Genomic DNA, 21,411 nt, shown 5'->3' with positions numbered 1-21,411 from the left:
CTAACTCTCAAATGAGACCTGCTTATTTAAAGTAATTTATAATTAGTCAAATACTGTACTTTAAGTGTGTGAAGTTAGTTAAGGGGGTGGTGCATCCATCTCCAACTACACTACTTTATCATGCCAGATCAGCAATGATTTATTTCAATATTTTAACAAGTTATCTAAATAAAGACATGAACAATTGTCATGGAATATCATGAGCAACCCCAGGATGAAACCTGATAATCTAAAACACTCAAAGCCATTTGTAGATAGACAACTGTTGCCTTCATGGTTGAGGTAAATAAAGTAGCCTATCAGCTAAGCAATACTTGTAGGACTGAAAACAGTTCAAGACCTGCAATTCAACAGTAGTCTGTCCAGTATTGAGATTTGCAATATAAGTCATGAAGAAGAATAAAGAGCCACAGCTGCTGTCTACAGAGAGGCAAGACAAGGCCAAGGTCACAGCTGTGATGTCTCATTATTATCACTCACCACTGCTCAATATTACGTCTACACTCTTAATCCAGCTTTGCATTGTTTGATCTTCATGACTATAAACATGCTCAAAGTCAGACTAATTCAAGTGCATATTGCATATAAGGACTATTTAAGATGATGTGTTTTTCATTTGCTGAAGCTTGAAGAATACTTCATTCATCTAAGTCTTATAAAGTTTTGAGTCAAAGAAAAATTATGTCTGACATTCAGTGAATACTGCCAGGAAGACAGAATTATTACTTTTTTTCTATCAATCGCTTGTATGAAATGTCCAATATTTGGTTGAGGTCTTTGCTTTAGCATAAAAGTGTATACAACAACCAGAATCCATTAGAGAAGGATCTCTCAAGAGAAGTCTGTCTTTTTTTAGAAGTCAACAAAGGTAAGTAGTAACGTCGACCTGGAACCTTACAAAGATTTGTACCGCTGCCTTGAATTTTAGTAAATTTAGATTTTGGTATGCATATGTGGATGTTGTGTCCAATTTTTATATTTTGTGCTAGAGATGGCATTCTAGGTATTTGTATCGTCCTATTACCATTTGCAATATCAGGGGTGACATATATATATATATATATATATATATATATATATATATATATATATATATATATATATATATATATATATATATATATATATATATATATATATATATATATATATATATATATGTGTGTGTATGTATATGTATGTATAATATAGAGAGAGAGAGAGAGAGAGAGAGAGAGAGAATATGTATATATAATATGTGTGTATATATATATACACAAATTTTAATTATTAATAAAGTACTTTTCATTCATTTAATTTCATTCTTTAACACAATATACACACGCACATATATTCATATATATATATATATATATATATATATATATATATATATATGTATATATATATATATATATATATAATATATGGTGATGCATTGCACGTTTACAATTGGGGTGGGAGAAAAAGTTTCACATAAAAATTGGGAATTTTTGTTTTACAATTTTTAAATTTATTTTTTTGGTCAGTTTTTTGGTGGAAAGCTATTTTCAAACTGTAATGCACATGTCACGTACTGCGGTAGCATGACTAACGCTACTGCCTTGCAAGATAGAGTCCTGTAGTAAATGCAGAGCTAATTGCCAAATGTAGCAGCAGTATGTATGCAGTTCAAGCTTTTTAAACATGACTATAAATTCAAACAGTTGGTTCAGACAAATTGGTGCTGAATAAATCCTAAGAACTGGCAACAGTTGATTTTTTTATTTGGTCATCATGCAACTTTTTCAATTGAAAATTGGCAATATTGAGGAATTGCAATTTAAGTCAAATCGGCACCCAAAAAATTATTAAAAATCAAATTGTGAGAAAAGCATATCACCCCAGCCCTAGTTTTAATGCACAACATGAAGTCTAGAATTCCTTCTTTGTAGAGGTGTTCCTCCAAAAAATTCATTATAACCATTTAAAGCACAGATCCAAGTTATTTAAAGTGCTTACATCATGATTCCACAAACTAAACATTATATATTAAAAGCTTATTCATTTTTACAAAACTTGCTAAATATGCTAAATTATAGGAACTATTTTACATTGGCCTCAATCAAGTTTTTATGCTAAACAACCTTATCCATTAAGCTACAATGCGCAAAGCCAGGTGATCTGAATCAGCTGGTTAATACATTGTTATGATGATGCGCATAACAGAGTGATATAACAGTGATTTAACTTGCTAAACTATAAGTTTTGCAGATGATTGCGTATTCTCACTGGTATTACTATACTGGTATTAATTATTTTCTTTTTTATTAACAATATTCTAGATCAGGGGTAGGCAACTCCGGTCCTCGAGTGCCACAGACCTGTAGATGTTAGGAGTTTCCCTGCTGCAACACACCTGATTCATATTAATGGCTAATTAGCAGACTTGTGCAGAGTTTGACATCAAGCTCTGCACAAGTCTGCGGATTAGGTCGAATGTGTGCCAGGTGTGTTGCAGCAGAGAAACTCCTAACATTTGTAGGACCGTGGCAATCGAGGACCGGAGTTGCCTACCCCTGTTCTAGATAGTTATTTGGATTGTGATTTGTAGATATTCTAAAAAGAAGAGATTAAGACCAGAATAAAACTTTGATTTAGCTTCAGGATGCTAATAGATTGCCTGCTTCCCTCCAGCATGTACTAGGATGTGATCAAATCATTTTTTAAATTTGGTGATTTTTTCTGTTGGGGTGTTTGTTTGGTTTTTGCAAATAATTTTTATTTTTTATGTGATGTAAACACAAATAGTTTAGTTTTTACAAACATTAACATCTACAGCAAAACATGTTATAATACAGAGATTTATATTGCAGTGACCTATACTTCAGGCTTCTGTCCAAATGTTGCATGCAGCAACTGCCCTTGGTCTGCTCCTGTTGACATGGCATTGTTTTCTTCTCTTTATCCTTGAGCACAAAGATAACTTGTGAAATTCCTGTTGGCTGCCTTTGAGGGCTTGGTGGTTCAGAGGATAGCTTGGGGACAGCGTCTGACGTAGATTGTCAGGACAGTGTTTTTTTTCTATGACCAACAGCAACAGGTGACGAGTCTGTCAGCTGCTAATGGTATACAACAGTATAGGTGCTGTATGAAGTTAAGTGTCAGATAAAAATCCATTTTATATAGCAATGTACTTAATGAATCTGTAATCAGCCAAGAATTTAAGAAATTAAAATGAGAAAAAAATTATAATGGAGACAGATGTTTAGTCAAGGTGACTGGAGCAAATCAACTCAAGACTGCATGTGTCAAACAGAAACTTGAATAAGTGGATAACCTTTTTTGGCCAATCACTAAATTTGAACCAGTTTATTAAAATAATGCCAAGAAATACATCAAGTCAGCACCATCCTTCTCATCACACAACATCGTGCCAGGACCTGCCACTACTTGTCTCTGTACTTCAGTTTTCTTCACCTTCAGTCTATTCTAGGCTTCAGGAAAGAGTGAATGTCCAACCATGTATGGTCTCATTCTCAGCTGTTCACAGTCTTTGAGTCTTTGACTTTTACAGTCACATGAGCACACAAAGGAAGGTGTGAGGCACCTTGCCCCACTTAAGTTTGAAACTGGAGCCAGCAAAGCTATTGGTAGTATTTGTTCATTGTCGTTGTTAAAGGTCACTTCTAAGGGGTGTTGAGTTCTGCTGGTGGCTCACTGAAGTTGCTCTTGTCTTCTCCTCAGTCATTTAGGCTGTGAAGCTCTGTGTGGACTCGAACCCCTACTTCTGCTTGTCTTGTAAAGAGTGAGGACATCATGAAATTATTGAAAAGGTATTGTTAACCACTTAAAAGTTTTTTTGTAGACTTTTTTTCTAATCTGTTGCACAAACATATTTAGTTTAGTCATTCTGTTCCACCAAAAGCAGTTTGATGTTTAGAGTATGAAATGCTCTTGCATGGATTTATTAGATCTCTCCTGAAGTCACTTGATATCATACCTCAGACCCTTCACCAAGCCTTCATCTGTTTTGGTCCAAACGGCCCTCCCTTGTCTGGCTTTAAAGATGCTTGCTACTGGAGTAAGGCTGGCCTCACCTAATGATGTGAAGGTTAGTAGTTTTAATTTTTCTACTTTCTAAATTGTATATCTTATAAAATTGCAATAAATTAATATATTGGATAAAAACAATCAAATCAAATATAATTTAAAAAATCCTGTGCCTGAATAATATTCATTAATTTGTGGCACGTGTTATTGGTGTTTTTTTTTGTTGTTGTTGTTTTGTTTTATTACAACAATAGTACAAGACAGGGAGGATGAATTTCTTGATATATAACATCTGTTGCAGGTGTTTTACTGTGATATTCATTCACAAACTTCTCACTGCCTTCTTTTCAGACACTATGTCTACTCATATGCTATAAACATTCAAATTACTGATGCTCCCCAGATCTTCTGATAGAGCTAAAAGCTCCAAATAAATATTATTTTTGCTGAGGAAAATTCTATCCCGGAAAGTACTTAAATTATAAAAAAGTAAATTCTGTAAAATACTCTGTACAATCTTTAGGTTGGATACCACATATTTCCTATTGTCATACTAGCAAGCAAACATTGTTTTGTTTTTTTTTGTTTTTTAAATAAATGAACTTATAGAAGGCTTTTTTCTAAAGTCGATTCTATTTATTTTTTTATGTTATCATCGCTAAAGCTTTTTTATGGCCCTGTTTAGTCTCAGTGTGGAAAATCCAATGATGGATTTCTTTTTACATACAAACGGAATAATTTATTTTTATTTATTTAAATATCTATGAATGATCATGTTTGAATTCCAAAGAAAAAGCAAAGCATCCTTGTGTTAATTGTATGTAAAGTTTAGCTGTAGAACATTTTTAACAACAACAAACTCACTAATAATTGCTCTTTCTGGACCCTCTTATGCTTGTTGGGTATCTGAGTTGCAACAAACTGATGAGCTTAGAAATTTGGAGTGATAATACAGTGTCATGGCCTAAAATACAGATCTCTGAATCTAAAAGCATTCATAATGTTTTTTGAAATATCTACTTATTTATATTGTGTGACACTTATGGGCCAGCACACTGTGAGGTCTTTAAATTGCATTACATGTGTTTGTTCTCATGTTATTTAACTTGTTTTGTTTTATTGTTTTATTGGGCTTTAGTTTGTCATGAGTCAGTGCAATTAGTATTGAAAGACATACAGTTAGATTTATTCTACTGTTATTTTATCTACAAGTTGCAATCCACTTCTACAAAATAATACACCCTATCAGACAGTTTTCTTCATCAGTATGCTTTATATAAATTTATGATTTTATTATTACCCCCTGTATTATACTTCTGCTAATAATTTTATCAAAATTTTGTATATGTACTCTGACTTTTGTATTTTTTGTTTTGTTTTTGCATTTTAAATAATAATTTAGTTCCTTACTCTTGTTTCTGCTACTCACTATACAGGCTTTTATCAATAAAGAGACGAGAAACAACTTTGGATGCACATCAGATTTATTGGACTGAACACAAAAGCATGCTTAAGGAGACATAATCACGAAGGGAGAATATGTCTCAGAAACACTTCTGTCTCATATGAAACTTCATTCTTCATTGTGCCCTTTCTGTAAGGGAAAAAAGAAAACATTTTTTTCTCATATCACAGGTACAGCTTATTCAACTGTGGGTTTTTTTTTTTTTTTGTTAGTAATGCTTCAGATTTATAGCTACTGATTATAAGTCACAAAAGATAAAGTTTGATTTAACTTTGTGATGATAAGTTCTTTCATGGAGGTCAACTTGACTTCTTTTAGTTGATAAAGGTGTCGCCTCTTGTCTGAAAGGCTTTTTCAGTTCCAGCTGGAGGGAAACTTTGGACCCATAAGCTGTTTATGGGACATTCACACCTTGTGTCATTGAGGTCACTTTGTCACTTGCCAACCCATGCAGTTCACACATGGTTCAGGCAGGTAAACATGTCACTGGTGACAATGACCTCCAAAACACGGAATGAATGGGTATAGTGTAAAGTGTAAATTTCCTATAAAACAGCTTAAAGGCTTGAAACTCTTCTCTAGCCATGTGGAAATGAGGAAAACCTTTGGTTGAGAGGTGAAATGACTTCAAGAGATGACAAAAGAAGTCCAGCTGCTTTCTATGTAAGAACTAAGGGCTACCACAGTCTGGATCACTTAAAATCTACACTGTCATTTAGTTTTATGGTTGCCAAGAAGTTCTAAATATTCTTGGCTGCCTTTATTTTCACTATATAAATATACGTATATCATTTTCACAATGAAAGTGTGAAAAGTGTGTTAGTATGCTTGGACGCTTGCACATGCGAACCTTTGATCCGGCATCACGACTCTTGGCACGTAGCTTGTTGACCTGAGATTCAGCGATGTCGGCTCTCTCTTCAGCCTCATCCAGCTCGTGTTGAAGCTTGCGGAACTTGGTGAGGTTGCTGTTGGCCTGTTCCTCCTGCAGAGCAGAAACACCATATATGGTGTATTACATGTGTCAGCTTAATTTCAATGGTCATATTTAAGGGTAGAGTTTAAAGTCAAGTATACATACAGCTTCCTCTGCAGTCCTTTTGTAGGATTTCACTTTAAGCTGCAGCTTGTCCACCAAATCCTGAAGACGTGCAAGATTTTTACGGTCTTCTTCAGTCTGAAGTGAAAAAAGAGAGAATAATTACATACTTTAATTGACATTTCTGTCATTTTGATAACACAACAAAATTGTTCTTCAGGTTAATAATTACCTGATAAGTAAGCTCCTTAATACGTCTCTCATACTTTCTAACTCCTTTTATGGCATCACTGGCCTTTCTCTGTTCGCCCTCCACCTCATTTTCAAGTTCCCTGACCTGTAAGATACCACAGCAAAAGTCAATAATTATCTCTCTTATTTACATGAAACTAAAATTTATTTAATGTTTTAATAAGTCAAACACAAAATACACTCACCCTGGCTTCAAGCTTCTGCACCTGCTTCTTGCCTCCCTTCATGGCGATCTGCTCAGCTTCATCCAGACGGTGCTGCAGGTCTTTGATAGTTTGCTCCATGTTCTTCTTCATGCGCTCCAGGTGAGCACTGGTGTCCTGCTCTTTCTTCAGCTCCTCTGCCATCATGGCAGCATCAGTGATGGCCTTCTTGGCCTTCTCTTCAGCATTTCTACATTCCTGCACTGCTTCCTCCACCTCAGTTTGAAGCTGGGATGTGTCACTCTCCAGCTTCTTCTTCTGGTTTATCAGGCTGGTGTTCTGTTCAGATTCAAAGTGTAACATTCAGACTTGGTCAGTAATTCAGCAGTTATATCTGAGAAATAGCCACAATACTGTCTCACCTGTGAGTGCAGTAGCTGCACCCTCTCACTAACATCCAGCAGCTCTTGCTCAGCAAGTTTACGGCTGCGCTCAGTTTGCTCCAGAGCAGCCCTCAGTTCCTCCAGTTCAGCCTGAAGCAGGTTGTTGCGTCTCTCAACAATGGCTATGTTTTCCTTCATATCATCATTGGCTCGCATTGAGTCGTCAAGCTGGAGCTGAGCGTCCTGCAAGATAAGCAGAAATATTTAACTATGTCTGCATTTAAAAGCATCAACAAAATTATCCCTTTTTCTTTATTTGGACCTTCAGATGTGCATGAACAGCTTTCAGCTGCTTCTGAGCTTCAGCTGCCTGCCTGTTGGCTTGGCTGAGCTGGATCTCCATCTCATTGAGGTCTCCCTCCATCTTCTTTTTCAGACGAAGGGCTTCATTCCTGCTGCGAGTCTCAGCTTCAAGAGAGCTCTGCAGAGTATCAACAATTCGTTGTTGATTTCTCTTAGCTTGCTCCATCTCTTCATCTTTCTCAGCCAGTTTGCGCTCGATGTCGGCCTTAGTCTGGTTAAATTCGAGCTGGACTCTGAGTATCTTCCCTTCTTCATGCTCCAGTGAGGCCTGGTATAGAAGTAGAGAGACAAGGTGAAAAGATGGCTCTTATTGAATGACAAAATATTTTCAACTTCAAATTGTTGAACTTTGCTCGGTACCTCTGCTTCCTCCAAAGCAGTCTGTATCTCAGACTTCTCTTGTTCCAGCTGTTTTCGAATCTTTTCAAGCTCATGAATACTCTTTCCACCCTCCCCGATTTGTTCAGTAAGGTCAGATATTTCCTCTAAAATTCAAATTTTTACAGTTAATCAACATATTATGCTGCAGGTAGATTATTAAGGATGTTTTAAGGATTATTTTACTAACCTTGCAGATTCTTGTTCTCCCTCTTCATGGTCTCCAGATGTTCGAGTGATTCTTCATATGAGTTTTTCAGTTTAAAGAGCTCAGTGCTCAGAGACCTGGCTTCCTTCTGTGAGCTCTCCAGTTCAGTTTGAGACTCCTCATACTTTTGTTTCCACTCTGCCAAGACCTGAAAAAAGTGCAGATTTAGCTAAAGGAATTCCTTCATACCTGTACTGAAATCTTATGGTGGGTAATGAACTTAGACCTTGTCAAAGTTTCTTTGCTTCTTGTCCAGAGCAGCAGCAGCAGCATTTGACCTCTCCACATCCACCATGAGATCTTCAATCTCATTCTGCAGTCTGTGTTTGGTCTTCTCCAGGGAGGAACATTTAGCATTCACCGCTTCAACAGCTTCTTCAGCATCCTGCAGACGCTGAGCCAGCTTCTTTCTATCATATAGAAAATTATTTTTAGGGTAGCTTTGTAGCTTTTCTGAGTTGTTCCAGATTAAATATGTTTTACTCACTTTGCTTCCTCCAGTTCCTCAGTTCTCTGGATGGCATCAGTTTCGTACTTTGTTCTCCACTGAGCCACCTCAGAGTTGGCCTTGGACATGCCGCGCTGCAGTTCAGCCTTGGCCTCTTGCTCCTCCTCATACTGCTCCCTAAGCAGGTCACAGTCATGGCGAGAAGACTGCACAGCATGGGCTAATGCATTCTTGGCCTTAAATGGAAGTAAACTTCAATTATTTGCATGTATCAGCATGAAATCTGTATCCAGTGTGGTTTCAGTAGCTTTGGTTCACTACCTTGACTTCTTCCTCCAGTTGTCTTTTAAGGTCTTCAATTTGTTGTGTGTAGGACTGTTTTCCTCTGGTGAGTTGAGACACCAGGGAGTCCTTCTCCTCAAGCTGCCTTGTAAGTTCACCTATATGAAGCCATTAGCTTAAAGGAAATGCTTCTTATCATAGATGAAATGTGCTCATAAAATGAAGTGCATACCATTTTCAGTTTGAAGCTTTGCTTTCTGCATGGTGAAGTCGTTGATGGTACGCTGTCCCTCCTCAGACTTTGTTTTATATTCATTCATCTGGTCCTCCAGAGACCTACACATTTTCTCCAAATTGTTCTTAAAACAAAATACAGTAAAAATGACACATGAATGGTAAGAGCATAGAAAACTTCTGGTCGTCCAAAGACGATACCATGGAAATGATTTACCTTAGACTTGACAATCTGCTCCATATTGGAGACCACATCATCGAGCTCTAATCTCAGCTCGCTCTTCTCCTTCTCCAGTTTCTGCTTGACTCTCTGCAGGTTGTCAATCTGCTCTCCCAGGTCAGCAACACTGTCGGCTTGCTTCTTCCTGAGGGTGGCAGTGGTGGCCTCGTGGTGCAGGGTGGCCTCTTCAAGGTCTCTGCGCAGTTTCTGGAACTCGGCTTCCCTCTTCTTGTTCATCTCGATCTGGGCAGCTGTGGCTCCACCAGCCTCCTCCAGCCTCTCACTGATCTCTTCCAGCTCTCTGGCCAAGTCTGCTCTCTGCTTCTCCACCTTGGCTCGGGCGGCTCGCTCTGCTTCAAGCTCTTCCTCCAGCTCCTCAATGCGGGCCTACACCAAAGTCCAAGCAAATGACAAAATTAAAGTTTTCTAGTATGAATAATGACAACTTTTTAAATGTATTTTACTTTGTTAGTTCAGGATGGTTGCTGTGTGAATTATTACCTGCAGCTCCTTCAGTTTTTTCTGGAGCTGGGCAACCATGGCCTGTTCATCCTCTATTTTGCTATTGAGCTGACTAATTTCAAAATCTTTCCTGTGGAGGATACAAAGTTAAATGTATAGAATACTTCATTCATTAGATTCATTGCTTGTCTTAAAAAAAATGTCATTTTACTTTTTCAGTTTTTCTTCAAGTTGTTGCTTGTCATTTTCCAGATCCATGATACTCTCTTGGGCCAACTTTAGGTCTCCTTCTAGCTTCCTCTTTGCTCTCTCAAGGTCCATACGTATCTTCTTCTCTTGCTCTAAGGACCCCTCAAGCTATAGAAAGATGAAATATACTCCTTATTTCAGCCCATGTGGGTTGTATTTATTTACCTTCACCTGGAATTGTTAATTCTCACATCATCAACTTGCTGCTCCAGCTTGGCCTTGGCCTTGGTCAGGGTGTTGACTTTGTCTTCCTCACTCTGCAGGTCATCCAGGGTTTGCTGATGAGCTTCCTGTAAAGCTTTCTTTTCCTTGGTCAGCTTGGCGATGATTTCATCCAACGCTGCCATCTCCTCTGTCATGTTTTTTACCTGTTGCAAATCAAATCAGAGTCCTGACAGCCATCACGGCAAACTGTCCTCATAAACACTGTTTTATCCTACCTTGTTCTCAGTGGCATGCTTTTCTTTCTCTACTTTAGCCAGAGTCAACTCTAAGTCATCGATGTCTTTCTTCAGCTCGGAGCATTCATCTTCCAGCTTCCTCTTCTTAGCTGTCAGTTCAGCATTCATCTCCTCCTCATCCTCCAGCCTTTCAGTCAGCTCTTTGATTTTTGCTTCCAGCTGAATCTTGCTCTTGATGAGCCCCTCACATCTCTCCTCTGCATCACAAAGATTATCTTGCTCCTGTCAAAAGAATCATCATTACATAACAGTGTGACCATCATGCACATAAAGAGGTTGATGGAAGTATAAAAATCAGTGTTGAAACATACAGTCTGGACTTGGAGCTGCAGGTCGTTCTTCTCTTGGAGAAGAGTAACCATTTTCTCTTCCAGTTCCTTCCTACGAGCTTCAGATTTTGCATAAGCCTCCTTCAGTTTGGCAAACTCTTCCTTCATGTTGGCCATCTCCTTCTCAGTCTCTGCTGATTTCAGAAGAGGTTTGATCTTGAAGTACATCTTCATCCAGGGCCAATTCTTGACCCCCATGAAGGCACGGATGTTCCACTGGATTACAAGTAGGGCATCCCTGTGTACAGCATTTTGAAAAACATTTTTTTCTGTGGTGCTGAAAAGTTTTCTGTTGCTTCTAAATTATATTATTTAATGTTTTCAGAATACATACTTTTTGAGAACATGAAAAGTCACCTTTTGACTTCATTTTAACACGCACCTGCGTTCTACAATCTTCTGGAATTCAATTCTTGCCAGAACACCTCGGGAACGAGCCTGGATTCTTGTCATAATCAGAGCCAATCGATCATCTCGCATCTCCTCCAGCAGACCAAGCAGCCCAGCCTTAAAGAACACCTTGTTTGTGCAACCAGATTATATCAGTAATGTGGAAGATAAGGCCCCCATGTTCAAAGCACTTGTGCAAATTTGTACCTGTTTTAGAGCATATTAATTAAAACCACAAAACAAGTAAATGTAAAAGCAGTAGTAGCTACAGTATACATAGGGGATTTTCTGCATAGGTTTGTTGTAAAAAAAAAAAAAAAAATGCTATATGTCATCCTTTGTATATTTTTCATAAAATAGCAAGATAAGTTTACTCACCTTGGTGTGCCCAAGTTTATACTGGTTATGGTCAATATCCAAGGAGCCCAACAACTTCTCTGAAGCTTTTTTGTTATCAATGAACTGGCCCTCAGGTATGGCACTTGGGTTTAATATACGGTATCTTTTGTGGGAATTAAAAAAAAAAAAAAAAAAAAAAAAAGAAACAAAAAATGAAAAAGGTTCAGAATGTGGTATCTTTTTCACAAGTACATTAAATAAATTTATTATTTCTGTTCATCTGCATTTTCAGATATGACGGTTCTCGTCAAATCAAACCTCTGCTTGAAGTCTCCATAGAGGATCCTGTTGGGGAAGCCCTTCCTGCAGATCCTGATGCCTTCCAGCACACCGTTACAGCGCAGCTGGTGCATGACTAGAGGGTTCTCCATGGCCCCAGGAGTCTTGGTCTCATTGGGGATGATGCAGCGCACAAAGTGAGGGTGAGTTGACCTCAAGTTGGTCATCAGCTTGTTCAGGTTCTCCTTGGATACGATGAAGCAAATGTGTAGAATTACTGGTGAAGTCTGAATGTGCAGGATATGATAGAGACACAAATATTGCATACCCTATGGAGAGCAGACACAGTCTGAAAGGATGATCCTTTCTTCTTCTTCTCTTTTTTACCTTCTCCGCCTTCACCCATTGCTGTTAAGAAAAGTGTGCCATTTTAGGAGCCCACACAAATAACTTTTCTATATCATTTCTATATTTGGACATTGCATCTCCAAATATTCATGCCTGATTACCTGAATCAGCTCCAGCATAGTTTGCGAAGAGAAAAGCCAACAGTTTGAGGGTTGACTTCTGGTACAGTCCCACAACTGTCTCATTCAGAGGATCCTTGTTCTTCACCAGCCAGTTGTTGATATTATAATCTACAGTGCCAGCATAGTGAACCAGGGAGAAATGGGCCTCTGGTTTTCCTTTGACAATTCTGGGTTTCTGGAAGTTGTTGGATTTTCCCAGATGGTTGTCATAGAGCTTCGCTTTAAAGGTGGCATCAGAGGCTTTGGGAAACATGCACTCCTCTTCAAGGATGGACATGATGCCCATCGGCTGACGGAGGAAAATATGCATAGTTTTAAAAAAACATGTATATTTTTATAAATTTTATCTAAAATAAATCTGAGCATTTCACAGTTTGATGTCTCACCTTCTCAATCAGATCGATACAGGCCTGCAGATCCATACCAAAATCAATGAAAGTCCATTCAATGCCCTCTTTCTTGTACTCTTCCTGCTCCAGCACAAACATGTGATGGTTGAAAAACTGTTGCAGTTTTTCATTGGTGAAGTTGATGCACAGCTGCTCAAAGGTGTTGAACTGGAAGATAAAAACAGATTTGTTCATTGATGTCCACATTCACTGATTATTAAGATTATTAAAACATCATAAGATGATGCTCACATCAAAGATCTCAAATCCTGCGATGTCCAGCACACCGATGAAGTATTGACGAGGCTGTTTGGTGTCCAGTGACTGGTTGATTCTGAAAACCATCCACAGAAACATCTTCTCGTACACTGCCTTAGATAGTGCACCAACAGCATAGTACACCTAAAAAGAAACCACCTTGGTTAGATTATTTATGTATATGTTGGAAAAAGAAAATTTCCTCCTTTTTTCACCTGGGCAACATTTTGTCCCTTGGTGACCCACTCATTTCCTACTTTGACTCTTGGGTGACAGAGACCTTTGATGAGGTCAGCAGAGTTCAGGCCCATCAGATAAGCTGCTTTGTCAGCATCTGAGGAGAAATGTTGATGTCATTCAAAGTCATAAATGCCATCTAAGTTTTCTTTATGATGTTGATTGTAGCGAGTGCACAATAGTGTTTCTCAACAGGGCCAATTACACACCCTAGTGGACATTTGCAGGGTGTCACATATGAACAAACAGTGACATTTATGTGTTTGTGGGAGGGCTTCAGCAAGCAGTTGTTTTGCTGATCAAAACTTCTATTATTCAGTCAGGTAGGAGGAAACAAGGGCTTGCACCCAAATTGGCCATGGAAACTCCAAGGTGAATTTTAAGGAAGTAGGTGCTCATCAGTCTTTTCAAGGTAACACTGAGTCAAAGGAGTAGCAGCATGTTGTTTCCATGGTAAACCATTCTTTATTATTTTGTAAGGTGTTTGTGCCCGCCCCCCACCGCCCCACCCGTCAATTTGGTAAGTTTGTATTGGTGCTTCTGGGAACGTAGATCTTCTCTACAGCACTCTTACATCCCCCTGCATGGGGCTGTCTTGACAAAATGCTTTAAAACAATTTGAGAATAGTGTTCATATTGCTAAGTCAGGGTTAGGGGTGTGGTGGGTGGATAGGCTCAAGCAGGGAAGCTGGAGCCTATCCTCAGTCTGATTGCTAAACTTTGAATTTTTAAAAAAAAATCTCACCTTCCGTGCCGTCCGCCTCTGCCTGCTCTTCACGCTGCTTCTGCTTGAATTTCATGTTACCAAAGTGCATGATGGCACCAGTCAGCTTGTAAATACTATTCTTCTCCTCTTGAGTGAATCCCAGGACATCAAATGCTTCCTAACAGAAATCAACAGTCTTTTTTGTTGTTTCTTTAGTCCATTTTCAAAGATTTTCAACTTTATGACTACAGTAGCACTATAAATGGTTTGCTGCTGTTAACTAAAGATTCAGCTCACATCAGTGGCCATCAACTCTTCAGAGTCATTGATGGAGGCTACAGTTGTCTCTCCTTGGGAGATGAAGGCGTAGTCATAGGGATTGTTGGTGATGAGCAACATTTCTAGAATCACACAAAAAGGTTAATTATAAAATGCATGAAGTAATGCAGGCAAGGCATAAATATTGAAGTTTTTCATATTTACCCAGGAGTTCAGGCTTTGCCTGAGATAAGATCTGGTAGAAAATGTGGTAGTCTCTCTCAGCTTTGAGCTGGTAGGTCACACGGGACTTTTCCAGAAGGTCTGTAAGATGAACTCTGGTTACTCTGGCAAACAAACATCAAGTCTGCCTTCATAGTTGTTACATAAATCCTGTTACTTACATGTTTCAATGTCAGCAGAGGCCAGCTTTCCTCTGTTGTCAAAATGAATGCGAATGAATTTACCCTAACAGAATAAGATCCACTCATTTTAGTCACAGTGATTTAGCTCTTCTCATCTCATTACCATTTACAGTCTGACAGTCACTCACAAATCTGGAGGAGTTGTCATTCCTGATGGTCTTGGCATTTCCAAAGGCCTCCAGAGCAGGGTTAGCCTGGATGATTTGATCTTCCAGAGTTCCCTGATGTGTTCAAATAAACTCACAACATTAGATATTGTGGCAGTTTTGGTTCAGTTTAGACAACTGATTTTTTTAAAGAACTAAAATGTTATTGGTGTACGTGTGTAAATAAAATCTAAAAACTGATATCACATTCACAATGAACCTCCACCAACACACACACACACACACACACAAAAAACTTCAACTTTGTAATCAAACCTTTTTCTCAGCAGATGGATCTTTCTTCCCAGTTGGGACAGCAGCGATGCTGGCAAAGTACTGGATGACACGCTTAGTGTTGACAGTTTTTCCAGCTCCAGATTCTCCGCTGAGTGGAGGAGTGACACAAAGGTTCAGACCTTTTATTTAAAGTGTTGCTTAAAAAAATTATTGATGTCAGCTTGACTTACGTGATAAGGATCGACTGGTTTTCTCTGTCTGTCAGAAAAAGGAATACAAATATATGTGAGACAGGTAAGTGGATAGTTTTCAGACTTTCAGATGCAACAACAAACTCTTAAACATGATGGTCAAAGTACCTGACAGCATGTACTGGTAGGCATTGTCAGAGATTGAGAAGATGTGAGGAGGAGCTTCACTCCTCTTCTTTCCTCTGTAAGCAACAACCACCTCCTGGTTGTAGACTGGCAGCCACTTGTATGGATTGACAGTCACGCAGAAAAGCCCAGAGTAGGTCTTCAGGAAGACATAACAGGTAGATAACATTAAGTGTTTAATTGTCTTCATGGTTTTGTTCATGATCTAATGCTTTACTACATTATAAACATAAAATCGAAGTTTCTCACATAGATCATCCATGCTGCGTAACGCTCTTTGAGGTTAAACAGCACGGCTGGCTCATGGAGGAAGGTGAACATCGCCATGTCTTCAATTTTATCAAACTTTGGCGGGTTCTGAGGATGCACATCGCACTCCTTCACTGTGACGGTCTGTAAAGAAAATAAATTATATTATAGAAACACTGAACTAAACTTGTTTTTGTATTTAGATTATAAACATTTTAATTCAGATCATGAAATTTAACTACCTTTCCAAATTCAGTTTCAGCAGTGACTTTGTCACCGTCACGACTCTGAATGGTTGCTTTGACGTATTCAACCTCAGGATCAGGAACAAAACACTCCCTCTTCATGTCAAATGGACGGGTCTGGGCTTCTAGACGCTCCCTATCTGATTTCCTCAAAAAAGGAGCAGCAGGCCCAAACTCTGCCATGGCAGCGTCACCCATTTTTTAAACTGTATCAAATTAGAGGATTGTATCATAAATATGATCACATTATTATCACCATATGGCAGATTTGTGTTTTGCAAATCAATATTACATTTTTACACAATAATTTGTCACATTTAGAGACTCCGCTATCTGTACCAATAGGGTTGATTATCATTTATGTATGTAGTGTACATACAGAGAATCGACACTGGATATTTTTTGAGGGGCACATTACTGTCAGTAGCACATGCACACAGTAATGAATAAACACCACCTAATCACACAAAAAAGCTAAAAATTAAAATAACCAAAAAAGGGGAAAATAAGACACTTTTAGCTTGTAGCTTAAGGCTAACTAAGCTTAACATAAATCTATAATAAATAGATCACCAAAAACCTTTGAAAAACAGAGAGCTCAGAATTTACAGAGTTCCAGTTTTGATAAAGAAAAAGTCATAGTGATATAACATGTTTAGACCAGAATCACTTTATTGTCTTTGCACAAGTACATTTAAATTGGAGAATGCAATTCTTTAAAGTGTATGGTTTAAAAAAACTTGACATGTAATTTAAAAAAGACATTGTTTCTGATTCTGATTTCTCATCACTGGGATTTTGGCTCAGGGATGAATAAAGTATCTTTGATTGATTTGATTGGTTGATATCAAGAATTTAATTACTAAAGACAGAAAAAAAAGACAAAAATAAGACAAACTTTAAGTCCAGATTGAAGAGTAAGAAGTCTTTTACCTAGGGTGGGTTGGACTCCAAAAGAAGACCAGGGTCAGTCAGGGTCTTTCTGTCCAAACCAGATAACAAAGCAATCCATTATTTCACTGCTCCTGTCTTACATCATTATTTTTGAGCCCCCAGTCAAGAAATAATATACATGTAAAGCGGTTTACATTCTTTGTGTTGATATTTGTTGTTACTATTGTCAAGTTTCTATCCAATACCACTCATACAAGTATTTTGCTTACCTTTGACTCTTAAACCTTTTAGCAACTGAAGTGATGTGACCCCTGTAGCTGATAGCAGCCCTGCTTCCACTAATAAAGGTTGTTTATCCACCAAATATGGAAAGGATTTTTTGAGAAAGATTCCGCATTAAAAAAAAACGTCGTCCTAATTGGGTAGAAGTTACAGCTGCTATTTGTTGCTTTCACCTTGTGACAAACAAGGGGAGGACAGTACATGGCACAAAGAAGGGGGAGGGCAAGAGGTGGGGATCAGGGACATGCTTGATATCAAGTGACTCTTAATTATAATTTCTATTAATTATAACTGGTCAGTTTTTAGCATTTCTTCTTGTTACCTGCTGAGACTAAGTAAAATCCCACAAATGGGATTTTTTGTTTCCATATTTTGCATTTTGTTCTTATTTTATTTTTTTTTTAACTATATTTTCATTCAGCATGTTGCACATAAGAGTCTTCCTTACTTTACAAGTGATGCTTAAATGTAACTTACCTCTTATGATTAATACCTGAAAATGAGTACCAATAATAAAGCCGTGCTTTTAGGTGCATTCCTCAGTTTCTGTGCTGATGACAACATTTATACTTAAGTATAAGATAGAAAAATAATCTAAGCATTGCATAATATCATTAATCTATTAATATTCACATTTAATGCAACAACAAAATGTGAACGAAAGAAGAGACCAATATTTTTCTCCCATTAGCACCACTTGATCAAATGTTCATGTCAGTGGGATTACAGACTTGCGAGGTCATGAAAGATTTAGACCAATTAGCTTTTTAAACACTGTGATTTAAGAAGCTCTGGACTTGTTAGTCATGTTAAGATTCTTAATCAAAAAGGTAAAGTTCACTTTAGGTCAGTCACGTGGAGAGGAGTAAGAGGCGTTCCTGCAGTCACTACATAGTCAATAAAGAGTTGCAGCTGTTGTCAAGTGTGAGTTAAGGTCAGGGACTTTAAATTATCACTCACCACCACTCTGTCCTGCTAAGTCTGCACCCTGTGTCTCATTGTGTCGTCATGGCATTGTTCCTTCTTCTTTGGCCTTGAGGACAAAGATAACCCTGTGAAATTCTTGTCTGGATTTTTTCTCGCTGATTGCGAAGGGCAGCCTTTGAGGGAAGTGATAATGTTGAACAGCAGTCTCCAATGTCATGATAGATGGAAGGTAGCAGGTGTGCACAACTAGAAATACTGTATCCATTGAAACGTACCTTTACTCGATTCTAATATCAGGTTTCACGTGTTTTTGAGTTTCAGTCCTTAATGGGATGTAGGTGCTTGGTGTTGCCTTGCCAGTGCTTGAAATGTAAAAGCAGACTTTATTCTGAGTTTCTACTGAACAATTACAAATATAAATTCATAGTTAGTTGTCCTTAATAAAACAGTGATGACCTTTACTCTGACTGTGACACTTAAAAAGCTTTTGTGAAAGTTTTTTCAGATTTAATGTCATGGTCAGTCCCAGTTAAAATCATAGTTTCTTTCCCACTGTCGGCTTTTATCTCATTAGAACAATACAGCCATATTGGAAAGACCAGATGAGTTCAGCTTAATAGGCAACCAATGTTTTCTGAATATTCCTTAATCATTTGTAAACATTTCAGTCCACTTTGAACATGTGATGCAAAGGTTACAGCATTAAAAGGGTGTGAGGTCTTCAAGAGTCAGTGGAAAATTAAACGTGAATTTGATTGTTTTCTTAGTATTCCAACATAGTTGGCTGAATAATACAGGCAGTTATTTAGCTGTTTTCTAATCTCTCTGTCGATCTTGAAAACCTGTAGGAGGATGGGGTCATGTGAGATGAAGGTCAGCATTTGGTGCCAGCTGACATCCACCCGCCACCTCACTCCTTCAAACACTGCAGGGACATGTGCCTCATTCTTTCCTAGGTGCTGCTGCAGATGTGTGAAATACGGTAAGGATTAAATTTACTATAAGACATATTGATAAAATTACTTTTCAGGAACTCTCTTACTTGTAGAAGTTATTATTTAATCTAATCAAAAACTGGAATTTCTCACAAAAAAAAACTTTGCATGTTAGCTTAAAGAGTGACTGATAATCTTGTGTTACTTACAGTTGAACAGCACAACACAGAATAATTATTACTGCCTTTTTCCTTTTCTATGTTGCCAGTTATTTTATATTTCAATCCCAGCTTTCTGAGAATGACCCATAAAGACAGATACATCAACAGTTATGTTTAGATTTGAGTTGGTGGTGTCAGAAAATGGGGTCTGACATTTTGCATCACAACAAACATTTAACAAACTTTTAAAACTTATAATAGTTGAATGTTTTAAACTCTTTGCAGAAATAAATAAATAAAATATCATTTTTAGTTTAAATATGCAAATTATAAAAGTGTTCACATCAGGTCTTATGGCCAAATTGAAGATACAGCTGCTTTTTATTTTTCTTTCAATTTTTAGTGCATATTTCTTCATAGTGCTAAATGAGATATTGATATTTTTTTCTCTTTTTGCTGTTTACTCCTTTATTACACCTACACTTGTATGATCTGAATGTTTTATAGTAGCATTAAACAAGACAGCAGCGGTTCATGTACCTTTAAAAATACTTCTGGTGCAATGATGGCAAATCTTATCAGCTGAAACTGACACCCACTTCTAGACAAAATAAGCCAAGACAGGAAGGAAATGGAAGCACGTTTACCTTGAAAGTTAATTTTATTTGAGAAAATTTGGCAATTTTTGGAGATGGAGTAGACATAATGTCAATCAAGGAACGCCTCTTTCCGTGGGCATTATGTGTAGGATGAAAATCACATTTATACTTTAGTAGACTACTTTTAACTGGGATTATTTATTTGACTTGTGTTGTCTCTTTAAGGTTTTCTTTATTAATCTGTTTATTTTTCACAGATCTTTTATCTTTACAAAAAGTATTCTAAAAAAACAATGTTGTTTAAATAGTTCTGAAAAGTCAGTATGCTTAAATCTTTAAAAACTTCAATTTTATCTGTAGAATTTTTATACCTAAAAGATTCATTTTCTGACTTCCTGCCAGTTAGTCTGTAACAGGCTACAGCTATCCTCCATGGGAAATACTTAAAAAGTACAACTGTCACACTAAGAAGTAATGAGCTATCATCTGTGGAGGGTGTAAGATAAATGTCTCTGCAACAAAGATTTTAAAACAAAGGAGAAGAATTATGAAGTTTTTTCAGCACAAGGTGGCAGCAATTACCATCAATAACCATTATCCATTCATGATCTGCTATAGAATACGCATACTGATTAACTACATAATGTAATGTTGTAAATATGTGCAAAAAATGTTTATCTTCTGGTATGTCTGTGCTTTGGGGTGCATTTAATCTTTCTATTGACATAAAGTGATCTACCAGTTGGATGATATCCTATAATATGTGGAATTGCTGTACCTTCATCCTGCAGTAATCACAAGGAATGAGGACTCGTCATGTTAATTTGATTGCACTTTGCTTTATTCTACAGAGTTACTTTTCAAACAAAGGGGACTACAGCACAGGAGATCCCAAAGGTCTTAGATGGCCGTCAGTTTCACTCCTCATCTAGCCCTTTCTGTGATGAAGAATGATAAAAAGTAGATAATGAGAGATGGATTAGTGGCAGAGGACTCAACAAGACTTAACAAATGTTACATAGAATGATCCACAAGACATGGGTTATGTTCTGACTGTGACACAACATATTAATTACATTGCAGTCATGAGCTGCTCTATTGCTAGGCCTCCGTTGCTGTGACATGTGGGTTAAGAAAAAATGCTTCAAAACCTAAAATAAGAACAACAAGGAATTTAGTTTAACTACTAGATGCAGTTGTTAAAGAGACAAGTAAAGCTTCAAGGTTAGTTAGTTTTTGAGAGTTTGAAAACACATTTCAACCCAGAAATAAATGTAGTCTTTCTGTTACATCAGCCTTGTTCTTTTTGTCATCAATAATATGGGTAAGTAAAGCTTAACCTAGTATGCTTCACTCAGTATACATGCATACATATATATATATATATATATATATATATATATATATTTATATATATATATATATATATATATATATATATATGAACATTGTCAGTGTTCTTACTGAACTTACTCATTCTAATAACGTATTAAGTAACCTAAACATCATAGAATTTAACCCTGGCCAAAACCCCACACCCGCCATCTTTCTTATCATCATTTTTTAATAATAATTTTATTATTACCATCAACTCACAAATTAATGCATCAGTTGTCCAGCA

At 37.4% G+C, this 21,411-nt stretch overlaps 1 protein-coding gene and 1 long non-coding RNA gene across 3 annotated transcripts in view; one reads left to right on the top strand and one right to left on the bottom strand.

The window, feature by feature from the left end:
* The first annotated feature begins 3,656 nt into the window (after positions 1-3,656).
* LOC306758663 lies at positions 3,657-21,079 on the top strand. The gene is made up of 5 exons (XR_013771388.1): positions 3,657-3,794; positions 3,967-4,072; positions 11,949-12,138; positions 18,944-19,077; positions 20,642-21,079. It is a non-coding gene; the product is annotated as an uncharacterized lncRNA (long non-coding RNA).
* Positions 5,478-21,411, bottom strand: part of LOC306758662 (myosin-6-like) — a 28,552-nt gene continuing 12,618 nt past the window's right edge. Inside the window, exons 1-39 of one of the 2 annotated variants that reach the window (XM_079244004.1) lie at positions 17,156-17,256; positions 16,926-16,974; positions 15,990-16,198; positions 15,748-15,891; positions 15,481-15,637; positions 15,352-15,379; positions 15,161-15,269; positions 14,867-14,959; positions 14,718-14,781; positions 14,539-14,637; positions 14,353-14,456; positions 14,095-14,233; positions 13,328-13,446; positions 13,107-13,256; positions 12,852-13,022; positions 12,445-12,754; positions 12,264-12,343; positions 11,975-12,180; positions 11,696-11,819; positions 11,310-11,446; positions 10,910-11,165; positions 10,578-10,820; positions 10,329-10,505; positions 10,100-10,245; positions 9,928-10,018; positions 9,424-9,813; positions 9,205-9,331; positions 9,012-9,130; positions 8,730-8,926; positions 8,469-8,652; positions 8,225-8,390; positions 8,017-8,141; positions 7,616-7,924; positions 7,333-7,536; positions 6,953-7,249; positions 6,748-6,852; positions 6,558-6,653; positions 6,327-6,461; positions 5,478-5,605 (exon numbers count right to left, since the gene is read on the bottom strand). In XM_079244004.1, coding sequence (XP_079100130.1) covers positions 5,585-5,605; positions 6,327-6,461; positions 6,558-6,653; positions 6,748-6,852; positions 6,953-7,249; positions 7,333-7,536; positions 7,616-7,924; positions 8,017-8,141; positions 8,225-8,390; positions 8,469-8,652; positions 8,730-8,926; positions 9,012-9,130; positions 9,205-9,331; positions 9,424-9,813; positions 9,928-10,018; positions 10,100-10,245; positions 10,329-10,505; positions 10,578-10,820; positions 10,910-11,165; positions 11,310-11,446; positions 11,696-11,819; positions 11,975-12,180; positions 12,264-12,343; positions 12,445-12,754; positions 12,852-13,022; positions 13,107-13,256; positions 13,328-13,446; positions 14,095-14,233; positions 14,353-14,456; positions 14,539-14,637; positions 14,718-14,781; positions 14,867-14,959; positions 15,161-15,269; positions 15,352-15,379; positions 15,481-15,637; positions 15,748-15,891; positions 15,990-16,190 — 5,823 coding nt within the window. In that variant the 5' untranslated portion in view covers positions 16,191-16,198; positions 16,926-16,974; positions 17,156-17,256 and the 3' untranslated portion in view covers positions 5,478-5,584. Of the gene's footprint in view, positions 5,606-6,326; positions 6,462-6,557; positions 6,654-6,747; positions 6,853-6,952; positions 7,250-7,332; positions 7,537-7,615; positions 7,925-8,016; positions 8,142-8,224; positions 8,391-8,468; positions 8,653-8,729; positions 8,927-9,011; positions 9,131-9,204; positions 9,332-9,423; positions 9,814-9,927; positions 10,019-10,099; positions 10,246-10,328; positions 10,506-10,577; positions 10,821-10,909; positions 11,166-11,309; positions 11,447-11,695; positions 11,820-11,974; positions 12,181-12,263; positions 12,344-12,444; positions 12,755-12,851; positions 13,023-13,106; positions 13,257-13,327; positions 13,447-14,094; positions 14,234-14,352; positions 14,457-14,538; positions 14,638-14,717; positions 14,782-14,866; positions 14,960-15,160; positions 15,270-15,351; positions 15,380-15,480; positions 15,638-15,747; positions 15,892-15,989; positions 16,199-16,925; positions 16,975-17,155; positions 20,729-21,411 lie in introns of those variants that run through there. The other variant, XM_079244005.1, reaches the window with a different exon arrangement.

The sequence above is a fragment of the Telmatherina bonti genome (genome assembly GCF_933228915.1).
Source record: "Telmatherina bonti genome assembly, chromosome: 7".
NCBI lineage: Eukaryota > Metazoa > Chordata > Actinopteri > Atheriniformes > Telmatherinidae > Telmatherina > Telmatherina bonti.
This window is presented reverse-complemented; position numbering and strand designations above follow the sequence as displayed.